The sequence below is a fragment of the Musca autumnalis genome, unplaced genomic scaffold, assembly GCF_047663935.1.
Source record: "Musca autumnalis isolate F117 unplaced genomic scaffold, ASM4766393v1 scaffold_1, whole genome shotgun sequence".
Classification (NCBI taxonomy): domain Eukaryota; kingdom Metazoa; phylum Arthropoda; class Insecta; order Diptera; family Muscidae; genus Musca; species Musca autumnalis.
The window spans coordinates 162,803,322-162,817,263 of record NW_027411644.1 but is presented as its reverse complement, the minus strand read 5'-3'; the positions used below and the strand labels follow the sequence as shown (position 1 = coordinate 162,817,263).

Genomic DNA, 13,942 nt, shown 5'->3' with positions numbered 1-13,942 from the left:
TTAATGTTTCCTTAATAATCCATTACGCGGAATACAATGGTAGGTACATATAGAAATTTTACCTCGGCTCTAGCTCCGAGCATGATGAAATAAGTTAGATATTCCTGTAGTTTCATTTTGATTGCCCAGTACCCAAAGTAAGACAAATACAATTCCTCAGTACTTTATTAAAATGTTATAATCTCCAAATATGTTTTTAATAGTCATGAAATGTTTATGGCAACAGGTTACTAACTATCCAATCCACATAACTGCCAACTCTTGTGTAGACACCAGGCCAACCTTCCAAGCCACACGGTCGTGGCCCATAGGATACCACACCGGCAGCAAAGAAAACATTACGTTTATTTACTTTTTCCGTTACCATTAGAGGTCCACCGGAATCACCACGGCATGTGTCAATGCCATCCTGACCACCAGCACACATTTGATAATCGGAATTAATGGCCATCTTAAAGGTGTTATACGTTGCTTGGCATTGTGTTATATTCCATACATTTACCATAATTTTTAATTTTACCGAACTGGCTGTACCCTTTTCGGTTACGCCCCAACCAGCCACATCCATGGCATGTCCTGTATACATTTTATTGCGAACACTGCTGTCTATAGGTAAACATATGGGTATTATATATGAATAGGCCGATACACTTTCCATTAGACGTATTATGGCAATATCATTGAATTGGTCCTTCGATGTTGGAATATAGGATGGATGGGCAATGGCATAATCGACACGAATATCAACATAAGGTTCAATGCAATATCTATCACCAGGCCGTTCTTCAAAACAATCTGGATCAAGTGTTAAATCCCATTCACCTAAACGTACACCATACAATTCCCAGCTGGGTGGCATATCGGGATGTTTAAGACAATGTCCGGCTGTTAAAACATAACGTGAATTTATAAGACTGCCACCACAGTAAAAACCAAAACGATCCGGAGCTGAAATTGAAAAATCAAAAATACAAGAAGAGTAAAATTTTCTGATTTATTCTTGAAACTATCTACAGATTATAGTAAAAAATTCCTAAACTTACCCGTTTTGTATTGTATCAAAGCCATCCATGGAAATTCATCAATTTCCGTTACATTGCCCCCAAGAATCCTATTCGATAGGATTTTTCCACAATCACCAGGTTCGGGTAATTTATTACCGGGCACTGGATCTTGTATGCTATTGGCAGTTCTATTGTGTCGAAATCTTTCAGGACAGCATACCTGTGAATGATGCGAGGGTTCTAAAATTTAAATTTGCTTTGAGGTTTATATACCGTTCTATAGATTTTTACCAATATTTTTTTCGCAGCTGATTCTTGTGTACCATCTTGGCCACACTGGCTCTCTTTTAGAAACTTTCGATTTTCATCAGTCAGATTTGAATTCAAAATATTTAGCAGGTAATCGCATTCTATGATTTGTACGCAAATGCCTGTTTCTTGATTTGGGTTTCTGCAGGTGCCATATGCTAGAAGGGCAGCTGAGGAATATAAATAAAAGAAGTTTGAAATCAGTGTTTGTTTTATAGATACATATTTGAGTTAAAAATTTGCACATAATGTGTGCCGATCCGACTGTATGTGTCCACTTGACTTTGCAATGCTAAATCCGATTGGGAATATTCCTTGGTGTCTATCATTCCATACACGACTTCGATACACCGCAGTTTCTGCGAAACAACTTTTATTTATTACCACACTATATGGTAAGGGTATTTTAACGCACTGTATTATAGGTGCCACGACATAAAGCATAAGTTTGCTTGTGGATAGTAGTTGGTCGGAGGTTTAAACCAGTGCCGACCAAGAAGAGGGAAGTCAAAAATGTGAATGTATTCAAAACATTGGCAATTTATGACAGTGTGTTAGTAAGTTTGTATACAAAACAAAAACAAATCAAAACATTTACTCCCTCATGCACACTTATTCCTAGCGTTCGGGTCGTGTGTGTATGAATTGTCGAAAAACTTGGTAACCAGCGACAAATGTCTGTTCGGCAATGGTTTAAACACTTGGTCTCCAGTTTCACCCCCAAAAGCAACATTTTTCAACGTCATTTCTATGTGCGCTCATGCTCCCACTGAAGACAAGGCAGCCCCTTAAGTGGGTACACACGATCAGTTTGGACTGTCAGTTTTGCTCAAATAATCGGTGCATGCCAGTGTGGCCGTTCATTTTTGTCAGTCATCAGGCAACCACAAAATATTTTGTGGTTCCTGGACAGTTTGACACTTATCGATATTTCCGAAAAATCGACAGTCAAAACTGATCGTGTGTACCCCGCTTTACCTTCAAAAGCATTCAAGTCATGCATGAATTTGGTATCTCCGAAGCTCAAAGCTCATTCGGCTTTAAAAAATGAGTTTGTTACCCGGTCCTCAGTTAAAATAGGAAAGAACCTCTCCGAAAATTTCAGTATCAAAAGTGGTTTCAGGCAAGGAGACAGCCTTTCAACATTCTGCTGGAAAAGGTTATACGAGCTGCAAAGGTTAAAAGAAACGGCACAATATACAACAATAGACACAAGTTATCGACAAATGTTCTGTAGAAGGCAAACTAATTAAGTAAGTATGTATGTATATCTCTGTCGGCATAGCTGACTGATACATGTTTTAATTACTTGAGCTATCGTGGCTTAAGGAGTTGTATTGAAAACTGACATCAAGCTAATCCCATCTATCTAATATCCTACAAGCGTTTCACTGGTTTCAATTTTTCTAAAGGAGACCTAGTACTGTTTTAAAAAACTAAATTTTAGTCAAAAGAAAAAAAAACACATTCAAACATAAACTATTTAGTAGAAGTCTGATGTCTAAATTGTTTGAATAACTTTTTTCATAAAATAAACTTTTATCCGCGGAAAAATATTAACCAAAATATGTGGTGTAGGGTCAAAATGTATTACATATTGTCAATGGAATCACATACCAAAGGTTAACAATAATTTTTTTCTAAATTTGAACAACTGATGAAACAACTTCCAAACAAAACTCACCATAAATGGGGTTTCACAGCAATATCAAAACTTTCAACTGTCTGTTGATTGCTTTATAAATCATACATATTGATATAATTCAGAAGCGTAAAAAGTCAATGACTTGACTCTTGCATCGAAAATAATTTAACCATTTTCATTCACTTATCAATCAGGAAGTCTTTCTATATTAATGTTTTTAATTGGAACCAAAGAAGAAGAAAAAATTAAATAAAATAAAAAATAAGGAAATTATATATTTAAAAGTGATGGCTTTTCGAACCAAAAATGTATCTCAAGTGCTAATAAAATATTTAGGAAAAAGCTGTTGTCGAACGGGGCCGACATAAATATGATATAATTCATGGCTACTCCTGTACATAAACTTTCCGTGTGTTGATTTTTATACCCTACACCACACTGTGGTAAGGGGTATTATGTCTTTGTGCATTTGTATGTAACATACAAAAGGAAACGAAATAGTTCCTTTTGGGGATATACATATAATCACTTTCTGAGTCGATTTAAGCAAGTCCGTCCGTTCGTCTGTCCATGTATTTTTGTTCGCAACGTACAGGTCGCATTTTTTGTCCGATTTAGCTGAAAATTGGATAATATAATTTTTTAGCCATAGAAAGAATGCTATTTATTGCTTTTGGTCAGTTCAGATTTGGATATAGCTCCCATATATGTATATTTTCGGCCGATTTGACGTATTTGCTGCACCAAACACGCTATATACGTCCGATTTTGATGAAATTTGGAATGTGTGACTGACTTCGGTCTAAGACTAAATGTGCGAAATTACATCGAAATCGGTTCAGATTTGCATATAGTTCCCATATATATTTTCGGCCGATTTGATGTATTTGCTGCACCAAACACGCTAAATACGACGGATTTTGATGAAATTTGGAATGTGTGTCTGAATTCGGTCTAGAAATAAGTGTGCCAAAATACATCGAAATCGGTTCAGATTTGGATATAGCTCCCATATATATTTTCGCCTGATTTCACGTATTTGCTGCACCAAACACCCTATATCTGTCCAATTTTGATGAAATTTGAAATGTCTGACTGAATTTCGTCTAGTAATAATTTTACCATATTATAGTGAAATCAGTTAAAATTGATATATCAGGAAAAATGTCTAAAATTGTTTTTTCCATTTCAAAAAAATCAAAAAAAATTTTTGATACTACATCAATGATTTTTGGTACATAGATTAAGAAAAAAATCGGCATTCCAAATCTGTTTTCGTTAATAACATTGATCGTTGCGCGGAAAAGATATGACCGTTTTAATTATGATAATTAGAAAAAATTCTAAAAAAATCGCAGCTTAATATAGTTAGCTGTTATATCCTATTATCGTTAACTGAATTCGTAACCTTTGCGATGAAGCAAAAAATAATCGCAAAGTCTCAATAGATTCGCGAAAAATCAAATTTGTTAAATAATTTCACGTATTTACAAACATATTTTTGAAACATACTTACGAAAAATATATAAAAAAAATTATAACAGCATCCAGACATTTTGAGGAATAAAATGAAACCTAAGTTGTGAAGGTTGGAGCTATAGTATTCATGTTATTTGCAAAAATACGAAGAAAATATTACGAAAAAAATTAAAATCATATTATTCTAATTTTATTTTTTTGTGGTTTTATAGGAAAAGTTGGAGAAAAAATGTTTGAGTTCTTCGGCATTTTCGTCAAAATTTCACGCAATAATGATGATATTCCGTTGTAAAAAATTTGTCGCTTATAGTTTTCCTATTGGATAATATTATTAGAACCTTATATTAAATCAGAAGGAATTCCAACTGTGGCATAACGTTATTATTTTAACGTTATGCCACAGTTGGAATTCCTTCTGTTATATTGAATATTACAACATTTGAGACGCATATAAACCGCGTAATTATGAAAATGACATGATGCGCATCCGATTTTACAACACAGCGAATCAATCCCTTTTATTTGATGTACAGTTTGTCAAATTTCATTTGGCGGCCACGATGTAGCATCTGCTGCATATAAGGGTGCAAAATACAGTAAAATGGTCATAATTTCCGCGAAGTTCATTTACATTTTATGCGCATCCGATTTCAATAATCACCATTAAAAAATACATCATTCTATGCCGTTTCAATGCGATCCATCAAGAACCGTGGATGTAGCATCGCACTCAATTTTTAGAAAAAATCTATTATATCTCTGGATTTACGAGAGTTTTTAAATATCTGTTTCCGCGCAGTTTAAACACGCGTATAGATCTATTTATTTAAGTAGCACTGACATATCCAAAGCTCGTTTTAATATGCGATATTTTCAAAACAATTTTTTGCAAATTTTCGAAATTTGAGGGGTATGATATCCGCCGATCTATTGGGTGGATTTTTACGCGTCGTGGCTTGTTAGGTTCAGAACGTAAAAAAACTAAATTTACGCGGGTTTCCACGGAAATCGAATGACGTTTGTAAGTTTTAAACCAAAAAAATAGGTTTTTGAGAAAAATTTACGCACAAAAATTTCGTGTTTGGGCGCAGATTACTGTGATCCTGTGAGGGCTACACCCTCATGCTATACATTAAAAAATGCGAAATCGAGAGCACTACAATCAAATAATAAGCTTTTAGAGAAATCCAGCTGCGCGTCCCGATTAGAGCAAAAATTCAAAAAACCCCATTTTTTAGGTTTCAAAATGTCAGCATCCGTTTGAGGTAGATACAGTGGATATATTAAAAATCATACATTAGAAACTTCAACTCTGAAGTGTACTCTTTAACTTCTCCTTTGAGCATTAAGCTCTACATTGTGTTGTAAAACCGCTAATTGGAAAATAACATAATGAAACTCGTTTATTTCAACGATTTTTTCCGATTTTTTTACAATAGTAAGACCACAGCTTCCGCTCAAATTATTATTTTAAGAAACCCCTCGGTGAATCGGGCTAAAACAGTTTATTTTACCGAAATGCGGTCAAAAGTTATGGTTTAGTGAAACTGATCGCGAGTTACAATACCCCATACCTCAGTTTCAACATAAGTTAATTTTCTACAAAAAGCTTGATATATCTCCTATATTTTACATTTTCACATCGGTGTAGGGTATCATATAGTCGGCCCCGCCCGACTATGATCCTTTCCTTACTGGTTTTAATTGTTTTAAGGTACTAGGGATTGATAAGGTTAAGATACGAATGTCTGTGAAAATAAATTCGTAAACAACTCCAGGGTCTCTGCCCATTTTGATTTAGACGCTTACCAACACTGAAAATCTTTGTACGATAAAAAACACGAATTTACGTATAAAATCACATTAAATTATAATAAAAAGTAATATAAAAATTAATGCAAAAATGCTTTATTAATAATGTTACATAAAATATGCCAACAATTTATTAATATTTAAGCAGATATTTGAGTGTGAATTATTATACGGCCTCAAGTATCCCACGTGCCATATAGCAACATATACCATGCGATAGGTAATAAAAATACCTATCCGACAGTACCCGATATATCCCAAAACGTTTTGGTTCCCGCGATATCAGCCAATTATATATATATATATATCTATCTGTCGAAGGGCCCATATAGTTAATGGCCTGTTGCTCAGGAACGTCTCCGCTTGCCATATAGCGACATATACCATTCGATAGTTTTTTTAACTCGTTTTGGGTCCCGAGATATCGTCCATTTTGTATATATGCCGTAGGGCCCATATAGTTAATGACCTATTTCTCTGGAACGGTTCCGTGTGCCATATATTTCCCTAAACGTTTTGGGTCCCGAGATATCGCCAACCAAGTGCTATCTGATCATCTTCTACAATTATTAGCATCTTCCTTCGTGGGACATGTTGTCGATATTGAACTATAAATGCGTCCTCTAGCGTGATTATTGTTACACTACAAACAATTAAAACTGTGGATCCTGATGTACATATATTTGCCTGGAACTCTGTTATCTGACCATGTATGTGTATCAACATATTTGAGAGGTCACGAATTTCTCTTCTAAATATAGTTTATGGGCATGGAACACATCTTCCAGGAATAAAAACACTAAACATTTTACCAATTTTGACAAAAAATATTAGGTCAATTTAGCCAGCTTATTATTATCTGATCATCTTGTTAAATTGCAAGCTTCTTCTTCGTCGTAACCCCCAAACCTTACTTAAAATTTCGCGCCGATCAAACCATCATTGCGACCTCCAGAGCCACTGGACCATAAGATAAAAATGTTGTTTTTGGTCCATTTCACATTTGACGATCATCGCCTACAAATAATAGGGCCTCTTATGGTCGGAACTTGACCTTCCCACAAAATTTCGCGACGATCGGTCCATAATTGAGGTCTGGAGTTTTTATTACAATTTTTAATGGACGGACGGACTCACATAGTACGATCGCTTTATCTTGTCGAGATATGAAAAATGGCAAGGGGGGTCTGCGAAGAATATTAAGCGATGTTACATGAATATTGGGCAAAACAAACTTATAATACCCTTTCCACATTGTTGAGTAAAGTATAAATATTTTATTTAAAAAATTTAAGAAAAAGATCGTAAGTCCCAACAAATATTCAAAGCTATTCGAGGAAAAGGTCGTAAGTCCAATGATATCCAATTGTCTCCTAAACGCGATAGAATTTGATCAAACAAAATACAGGTATCGGAGCGGAAAACATAAAGAACAGTATTCTGTTTTTACCACCATAATACAATCTTTAATACAGAAAGCGGTAGAATGTTTTTTCTTCCTCCTGAAAAATTTCTAAAAATGGACTTACGACCTTTTCGTGCGTAGCAAACGGTATGTTGTATATTGATTTCCTTCATTTCATATTTTTGACTGATCACAAATTCAGTTTGGAAACTGATTAGATTTTATATGATTCTATTTATTAAATTCTCACATTGCCGAATTAAATAAAGGGTATTTGTTAGTTGGTTCAGATCGTGATTTAAGATAACCAAAATAGTTTTTCATTTTCAAACTCCGTATCTTGTAGATTGTATGTATGTAATTAAACATACATACATATGTATGTACTTATGAACATTAAAACAATAGTATAAATATTTGTATTTTGAGCATTTGACATCTGATCGATCCACTGCTAAGACAAAACAAATGATGTTTGCCTTATCATTTTTTTGTTGTTTTGTTTTAGATGATAACTTTGGGGTTCAATATGTTTGCTGTTTTGCGTTCAAATTCTCAGTTGATTTTTAGCAGCATTTTTGAGAGGCGATAAGTAGTTTTTTAACTTCTTCTCATTTTTTTTATATATTTATTTATAGTAATAATTTATAATTTTTTTCAGTTTAAAGGGGATGTAGTTTTCTATTTGTTGTCGTTGTTGTTGTCAAAAATTAATTTTGTTTATTTAGTCATATTTGATTTTAGACTTAAAGTTTATATTCTAATTACCGGCTTTAGATGCCACACACAATACAATAATCAATAGACAAAAACTTCTCACGAGACTTGTGAACATTTTTGTTATTCGAAACTCGAAAAAATCCACGAGCTAGAACGAACGGCTAGAATAAACCACGTCTTAACTAAAAGCCAGATAACCGTACACTGATTCTGACTGGCAGGCGGATTGAGTTGAATGCTGCTATTTTAAAATTTCTCAGCATTGATAAGATAGATACTCTGAGAATAACTGACTGCGAGTATGGGTTGTAATTTACAGTAGAACATGAATACTTGAATACATCTAGTAGTTGGTTGAAATGCCGATGCCCATCACAGAGGCAGGAGGTTGAACATGCAATGTGATCCTAGATAAACAAAACCGGCTTTAATACACAGCATCACTTGTCACTTGTCGTTTAAGTGTAGTTTTTGTTTAGTACAAACATGAATGGGTGAATGGATGAATCAGTTTTTAGAATACTGCCGCGAGAATGTAAGAAGTTGTGTGACGTACATACATAAATGATGAGCTCTTTTTTAATTCAATTATTCAAATAAAACGAATGGCGGTAGTTGTGGTGGATATTCCACATTTTTAGGTTTTTCATGTTGGAAATTACATCAATTTTTTATTTTCACACAAAGAGACCCCGATCTGCGTTGCTTGCCCGTCGTAATGAGTTTTAATGACAACTTTTAATGGACTTTATACTTGAAAACACAAAAATAGGTATTTTCTACCTCACATCTTTGGTCCGAGGAGGATTTTCAATTTATCAACAGATTTCGTCGGTAGCCCTTCTTTTCTCTTACGGACTTTGTCGGATGTTTTCGCCCATTGATGCTGCTAAGGATTCATTATCGTCCATGTGACCTCCCCTGTCTTTATCCAAAAGCGATCTAATTAAAAATGTTAAAACAAATGGTTAATTCCAATGGCCTATCAGCCATGAAAAACTTAAACATATACAGAAGTCTCAATAAGCGATAGAATTATTGAGACTTATGTATATGTTTTAGTTTTTCATGGCTGATGCACCGTTGAACCTCACCATATAAACAATTTGTAAATATATCGTTTTTCTTGATGGGGGCGCAACCAACGTTGTCTCGAAAATTTATTTGCAAGCCGGCCCCCGAAATTCGTCTGCAAATTGATTTTTATTTATAAAGATATAGTGGTTTTAAAGAAAAAGGGTATAGAGGAAGTACCTCGCCCCTTCCGAAATTCAACAAAATGTGTAGCCTATTTTCACAGGGGCCATCGTTGTACATTCCCTAACCATTTCAGGAAAATCAGTTGAGTAATTTTGTAGAAAAGATTAAAATTAAAAAAAATGGTCGTGGTCAAATTTTTTTTTGCATAACAACCTAAGTTGGATTGTGGCGAACATTTCAAAAAAAGAATTATCCGAATCGGTCCAGTCGTTCTCAACTGATGCCATTACCAACGAACGACATTTGATTTTTATTTAAAAAGATATGGCGTTTTTAAAGAAATGGGGTATAGGGGAAGTTCCCCACCCTTCCGAAATTCAACATAAATGACACATTTTGTATTAATTTAAATCTTAGATGGTTTAGTTTCATTACACTGTGTGTCATTTTTTGAGTCATGGTTATTAACCATATTCTGACACCACAGCGTGATAGACAGACAGACACGTGCCCGCTGTTTATCCCTATCCTTAGATCTCAATAAACAACTTTCTAGAACATATGAACTCCATAGTAAAGGTTCGTAATGACCAAAATAGCAAAAAATTCGATTTTTACCCTCTTTTCTCGGTTTCCGCTCCTTAGATAGTAAACCGATCAAAATTCAAGAAAACAACCAACCACAATTACATTGCACCCCGTTCAACTACCTTTCGTAAAATTCCAAAAAATTGAGGCAGTTATGCGGGAAAGGCAGTTACGAAAATCCCGCATAACTACCTCATGTGGGTAGTTACAAAAATCTCAAAAGTCTAAAAATATGTATATAAGTTTTATTATTTAATCAATAAGAAATTTAGTCATCAGTGAGCATAACACCATAACATAACACTGGACATCTTCATCACAATTCACGTAGTCATCGAAATTGATTTTCTCATAAATACACCAGTGCGGCTAATAACCCTGTTAAACTGTTCTTTTTGGGGAAATATTTGACGGGCAACCGAAATGGGTACTTATAGAAAAGTAGTTAAGCGGGACAGTTTGAACTCATTTATATGAAAAAAACTTTGGGGATTCAGATTGAGAGGCAATTAAACGGAAACGGCAGTTAAGCAGAGAGGTAAATAAGTGGGGTGCAGTGTACATATATAGCAAAGATATCAGCAAACAACTTTCTGAAACATACGAAATATCTATGTTTTTAAATGCGAAAATAGTTATAATTGGGAAAATTTTAAAGCTCAGAATGTCTTCATTGCTGAGATACTCGTTAGAACGATTCGAATAAAAAATGGGAAAGTGGGATGTGCGCCAACCTATTTTGCATCATAATAAAGGTGATATTTTCCACATCCATTGACGGGATTTTCTCTTGGAATACGACTACTAAAAGCGGAGATACTCCCATCACAATATAAAGCTTTGAGTTTTTGTCCACATACGTTTTTTGCCCATGCCGACTCTTGTATACACTGTGTGTAATTTTTTGAGTCATGTTTTATTAACCATATTCTGACTCCACAGTGTGATAGAACACAAAAAACGAGAAGACACGTGTCTCGCCGTTTTTTATACCCTCCACCATAGGATGGGGGTATATTAAGTTTGTCACTACGTTTGTAACTACTCGAAATAATAATTGTAGACCCCACAAACTATATACATTCTTGATCAGCGTGCAATTCTACATCGATATTGCCGTGTCCGTCCGTCTGTGGAAATCACTCTAGCGTCCGAACGGATTGACGTAGGTGGATGAAATGTTGGGAAAATCTATTATTTGTACGTAGGACTTTTTGTATTGAAAGTGGGCTATGTAGGTCCACGCTTTCGTATAGCCCCCATACAAAATGACGCGTGACGCGCCGTCGTTTTAAGGAATTTTTAAGATATTTGTCCCATTTTACCACCGAATTGGCTGTAATTTGGTATTTTGTGTCTCCAGAGGCCAAAAAACATTCGTACCAAAGTTGGATTATATAGGTCCACGTTTTGGTATAGCCCCCATATAAAGTACGCGTCATTTTAATATATTTTGAATGTATTAGTCCCATTTGACAACAGAATCGGTTGCAACTTTGTATTTTGTGTTTCCAGAGGATAAGAAACATTTCTATCATAAAATGTTTATATAGGTCCACGTTTTGATATAGCCCCCATAGGACGATATCTCCCGATTTTCGGTATTTTGAAGGTTTTGGCCTCATTATCACACCGAGATGGCTGAAATTTGGTATTTAGTCTTCGTTGGGGATATAAAACTTCCCCCTAGAAATTTGAAGTATAGGTCCGCGCCATCATATAGCCCCCATAGAACGGTAACTTCCGATTTTCGGTATTTTGAAGGTTGTGGCCACATGAATCCACCGAAATGGCTGAAATTTGTGGTGGAGGGTATAAAAAGTTCGGCCCGACCGAACTTAACGCTTTTCCCACTTGTTCGTATCTCATCAACTTTCGCGGTTATAGGCCTCCAAAGGTTTGAGGCTTTGTTGTAAAAAGGGTCATTTAGTCTGGACTATATCTTCCAAGCCGTTAGAAAATTGAATTCATCTCAGAGGCAAACAAGTTGCTCTTGTCTTAAAGAACAAAAATTGTGAACACATATAATCCATCAAACTTCATCTGCAAGGTCAAAATCGCCATAGTAAAATTTCTTTTATTCCCATATAATCCCATAGTCGTTGTTTTAATAGTTTATTAAAACAACTTTAAGGAGGATTGGCGTTTTTTGTTTGGGATGACGACTTCTATTTTGTTTTTCAAAATAGTCGGGCTTAATCCCATAGTCGTTGTTTTAATATTTTATTAAAACAACTTTAATTAATTAGTGGGAAAAATTGGCGATGTTTACCAAGGGGTAAGGCAGGGAATACTATAGTTTCAGATCTCGCCACAGATCTTCATCAGTTCCCTTATTTCTTGTTTTTCAACAAGAAACTTTTTATACCCAAGTGTCAATTGCTAGCTCAAATAGATACGTGCGCAAAGAAACACTCTGATCGAGAATTTCTTTGGCACTACCTAAACTCTAACAACTTCACTTGCAAACAAAACCAAATCTTTCCCGCTGCTATGCGTCGTCGATTCTCGACGAAAAAACACATAACTAATTTGTTGGTATTGCATACTACAGCAATAAACAACATTTTGACGGTGCCCGGTCTCACAATTAGGAGGGTTGGCGTTTTTTGTTTGGGATGACGACTTCTATTTTGTTTTTCAAAATAGTCAGGCTTAATTCCATAGTCGTTGTTTTAATATTTTATTAAAACAGCTTTAATTTATTAGTGGGAAAAATTGGCGATGTTTACCAAGGGGTAAGGCAGGGAATACTATAGTTTCAGATCTCGCCACAGATCTTCATCACTTCCTTATTTCTTGTTTTTCAACAAGAAACTTTTTATACCCAAGTGTCAATTGCTAGCTCAAATAGATACGTGCGCAAAGGAACACTCTGATCGAGAATTTTTTTGGCACTACCTAAACTCTAGCAACTTCACTTGCAAACAAAACCAAATCTTTACCACTGCTATGCGTTCGTCGATTCTCGACGAAAAAACACATAACTAATTTGTTGGTATTGCATACCAGAGGTCCGCAAAATGCATATAAAAGGCACACTCTATTGCCTTTTCCCAAAAGCGAATAGTGCAGTGCCTTGCATATAAAAAAATATGAATGTGCAAAAAGCAGATTCACCCCAAAAAATGATTCACTGCTTTAGTGCATGCTTGCTTGCTTTTACATTTGTATTCACACGATTCGCCAATGCAGTATGCACAATACTGCATACCACCACACAGTATCGTACCATCTTCTGTTTGAGTAAATGAATACATTTGCCAAATTTCGCTTTTTCTTTGAATTTCTTTAATAATAGGATAAACTAAACTAGTAATTGTTTTTATTTTTAATTTTTTTTTATGTTTATTAACATGTAAATTTGACCAGAAATATCTACTGCTTTTTGTAATGGAACGTGCTTTTTCGAAGGCAGCGTGCAAAAAAAAGGCAACGAGCTCTTGTAGTGTGTTGTGTGTGTGCGATTGGCACACACTCATGAAAGTAAAGGCAAAGCAAGCAATAGCATTAAACAGAGATGGCAATAGCAAGCAATGAAAAAAGCACGAATTCGCGAATATGCATTAAAAGCGAGTGGCATTTTGCGGACCTCTGTTGCATACTACAGCAATAAACAACATTTTGACGGTGCCCGGTCTCACAATTAGGAGGGTTGGCGTTTTTTGTTTGGGATGACGACTTCTATTTTGTTTTTCAAAATAGTCAGGCTTAATCCCATAGTCGTTGTTTTAATATTTTATTAAAACAACTTTAATTTATTAGTGGGAAAAAAATAGA

The 13,942-nt window shown here is 35.1% G+C and overlaps 1 protein-coding gene across 1 annotated transcript; it reads right to left on the bottom strand.

The window, feature by feature from the left end:
• Nucleotides 1-147: 147 nt before the first annotated feature.
• LOC141388668 (serine protease ea-like) lies at nucleotides 148-8,585 on the bottom strand. Its single transcript, XM_073958815.1, has 4 exons — nucleotides 8,423-8,585; nucleotides 1,296-1,483; nucleotides 1,044-1,224; nucleotides 148-948 (listed from the first exon to the last, which is right to left on the bottom strand). Exons 1-4 carry the CDS (start codon nucleotides 8,487-8,489, stop codon nucleotides 215-217), a joined length of 1,170 nt encoding a protein of 389 aa, XP_073814916.1. The 5' UTR covers nucleotides 8,490-8,585; the 3' UTR covers nucleotides 148-214.
• Nucleotides 8,586-13,942: the final 5,357 nt, after the last annotated feature.

Bases quoted from the DNA above. Each gene is read 5' to 3' on its own strand.
- LOC141388668 (XM_073958815.1), bottom strand. From the start codon at position 8,489: ATGTTCACAAGTCTCGTGAGAAGTTTTTGTCTATTGATTATTGTATTG. The intron at 1,484-8,422 runs GTAATTAGAATA...TATATTCCTCAG, and splicing joins GTGTGTGGCATCTAAAGCCG to CTGCCCTTCTAGCATATGGC. The intron at 949-1,043 runs GTAAGTTTAGGA...TTTCAATTTCAG, and splicing joins TTTGATACAATACAAAACGG to CTCCGGATCGTTTTGGTTTT.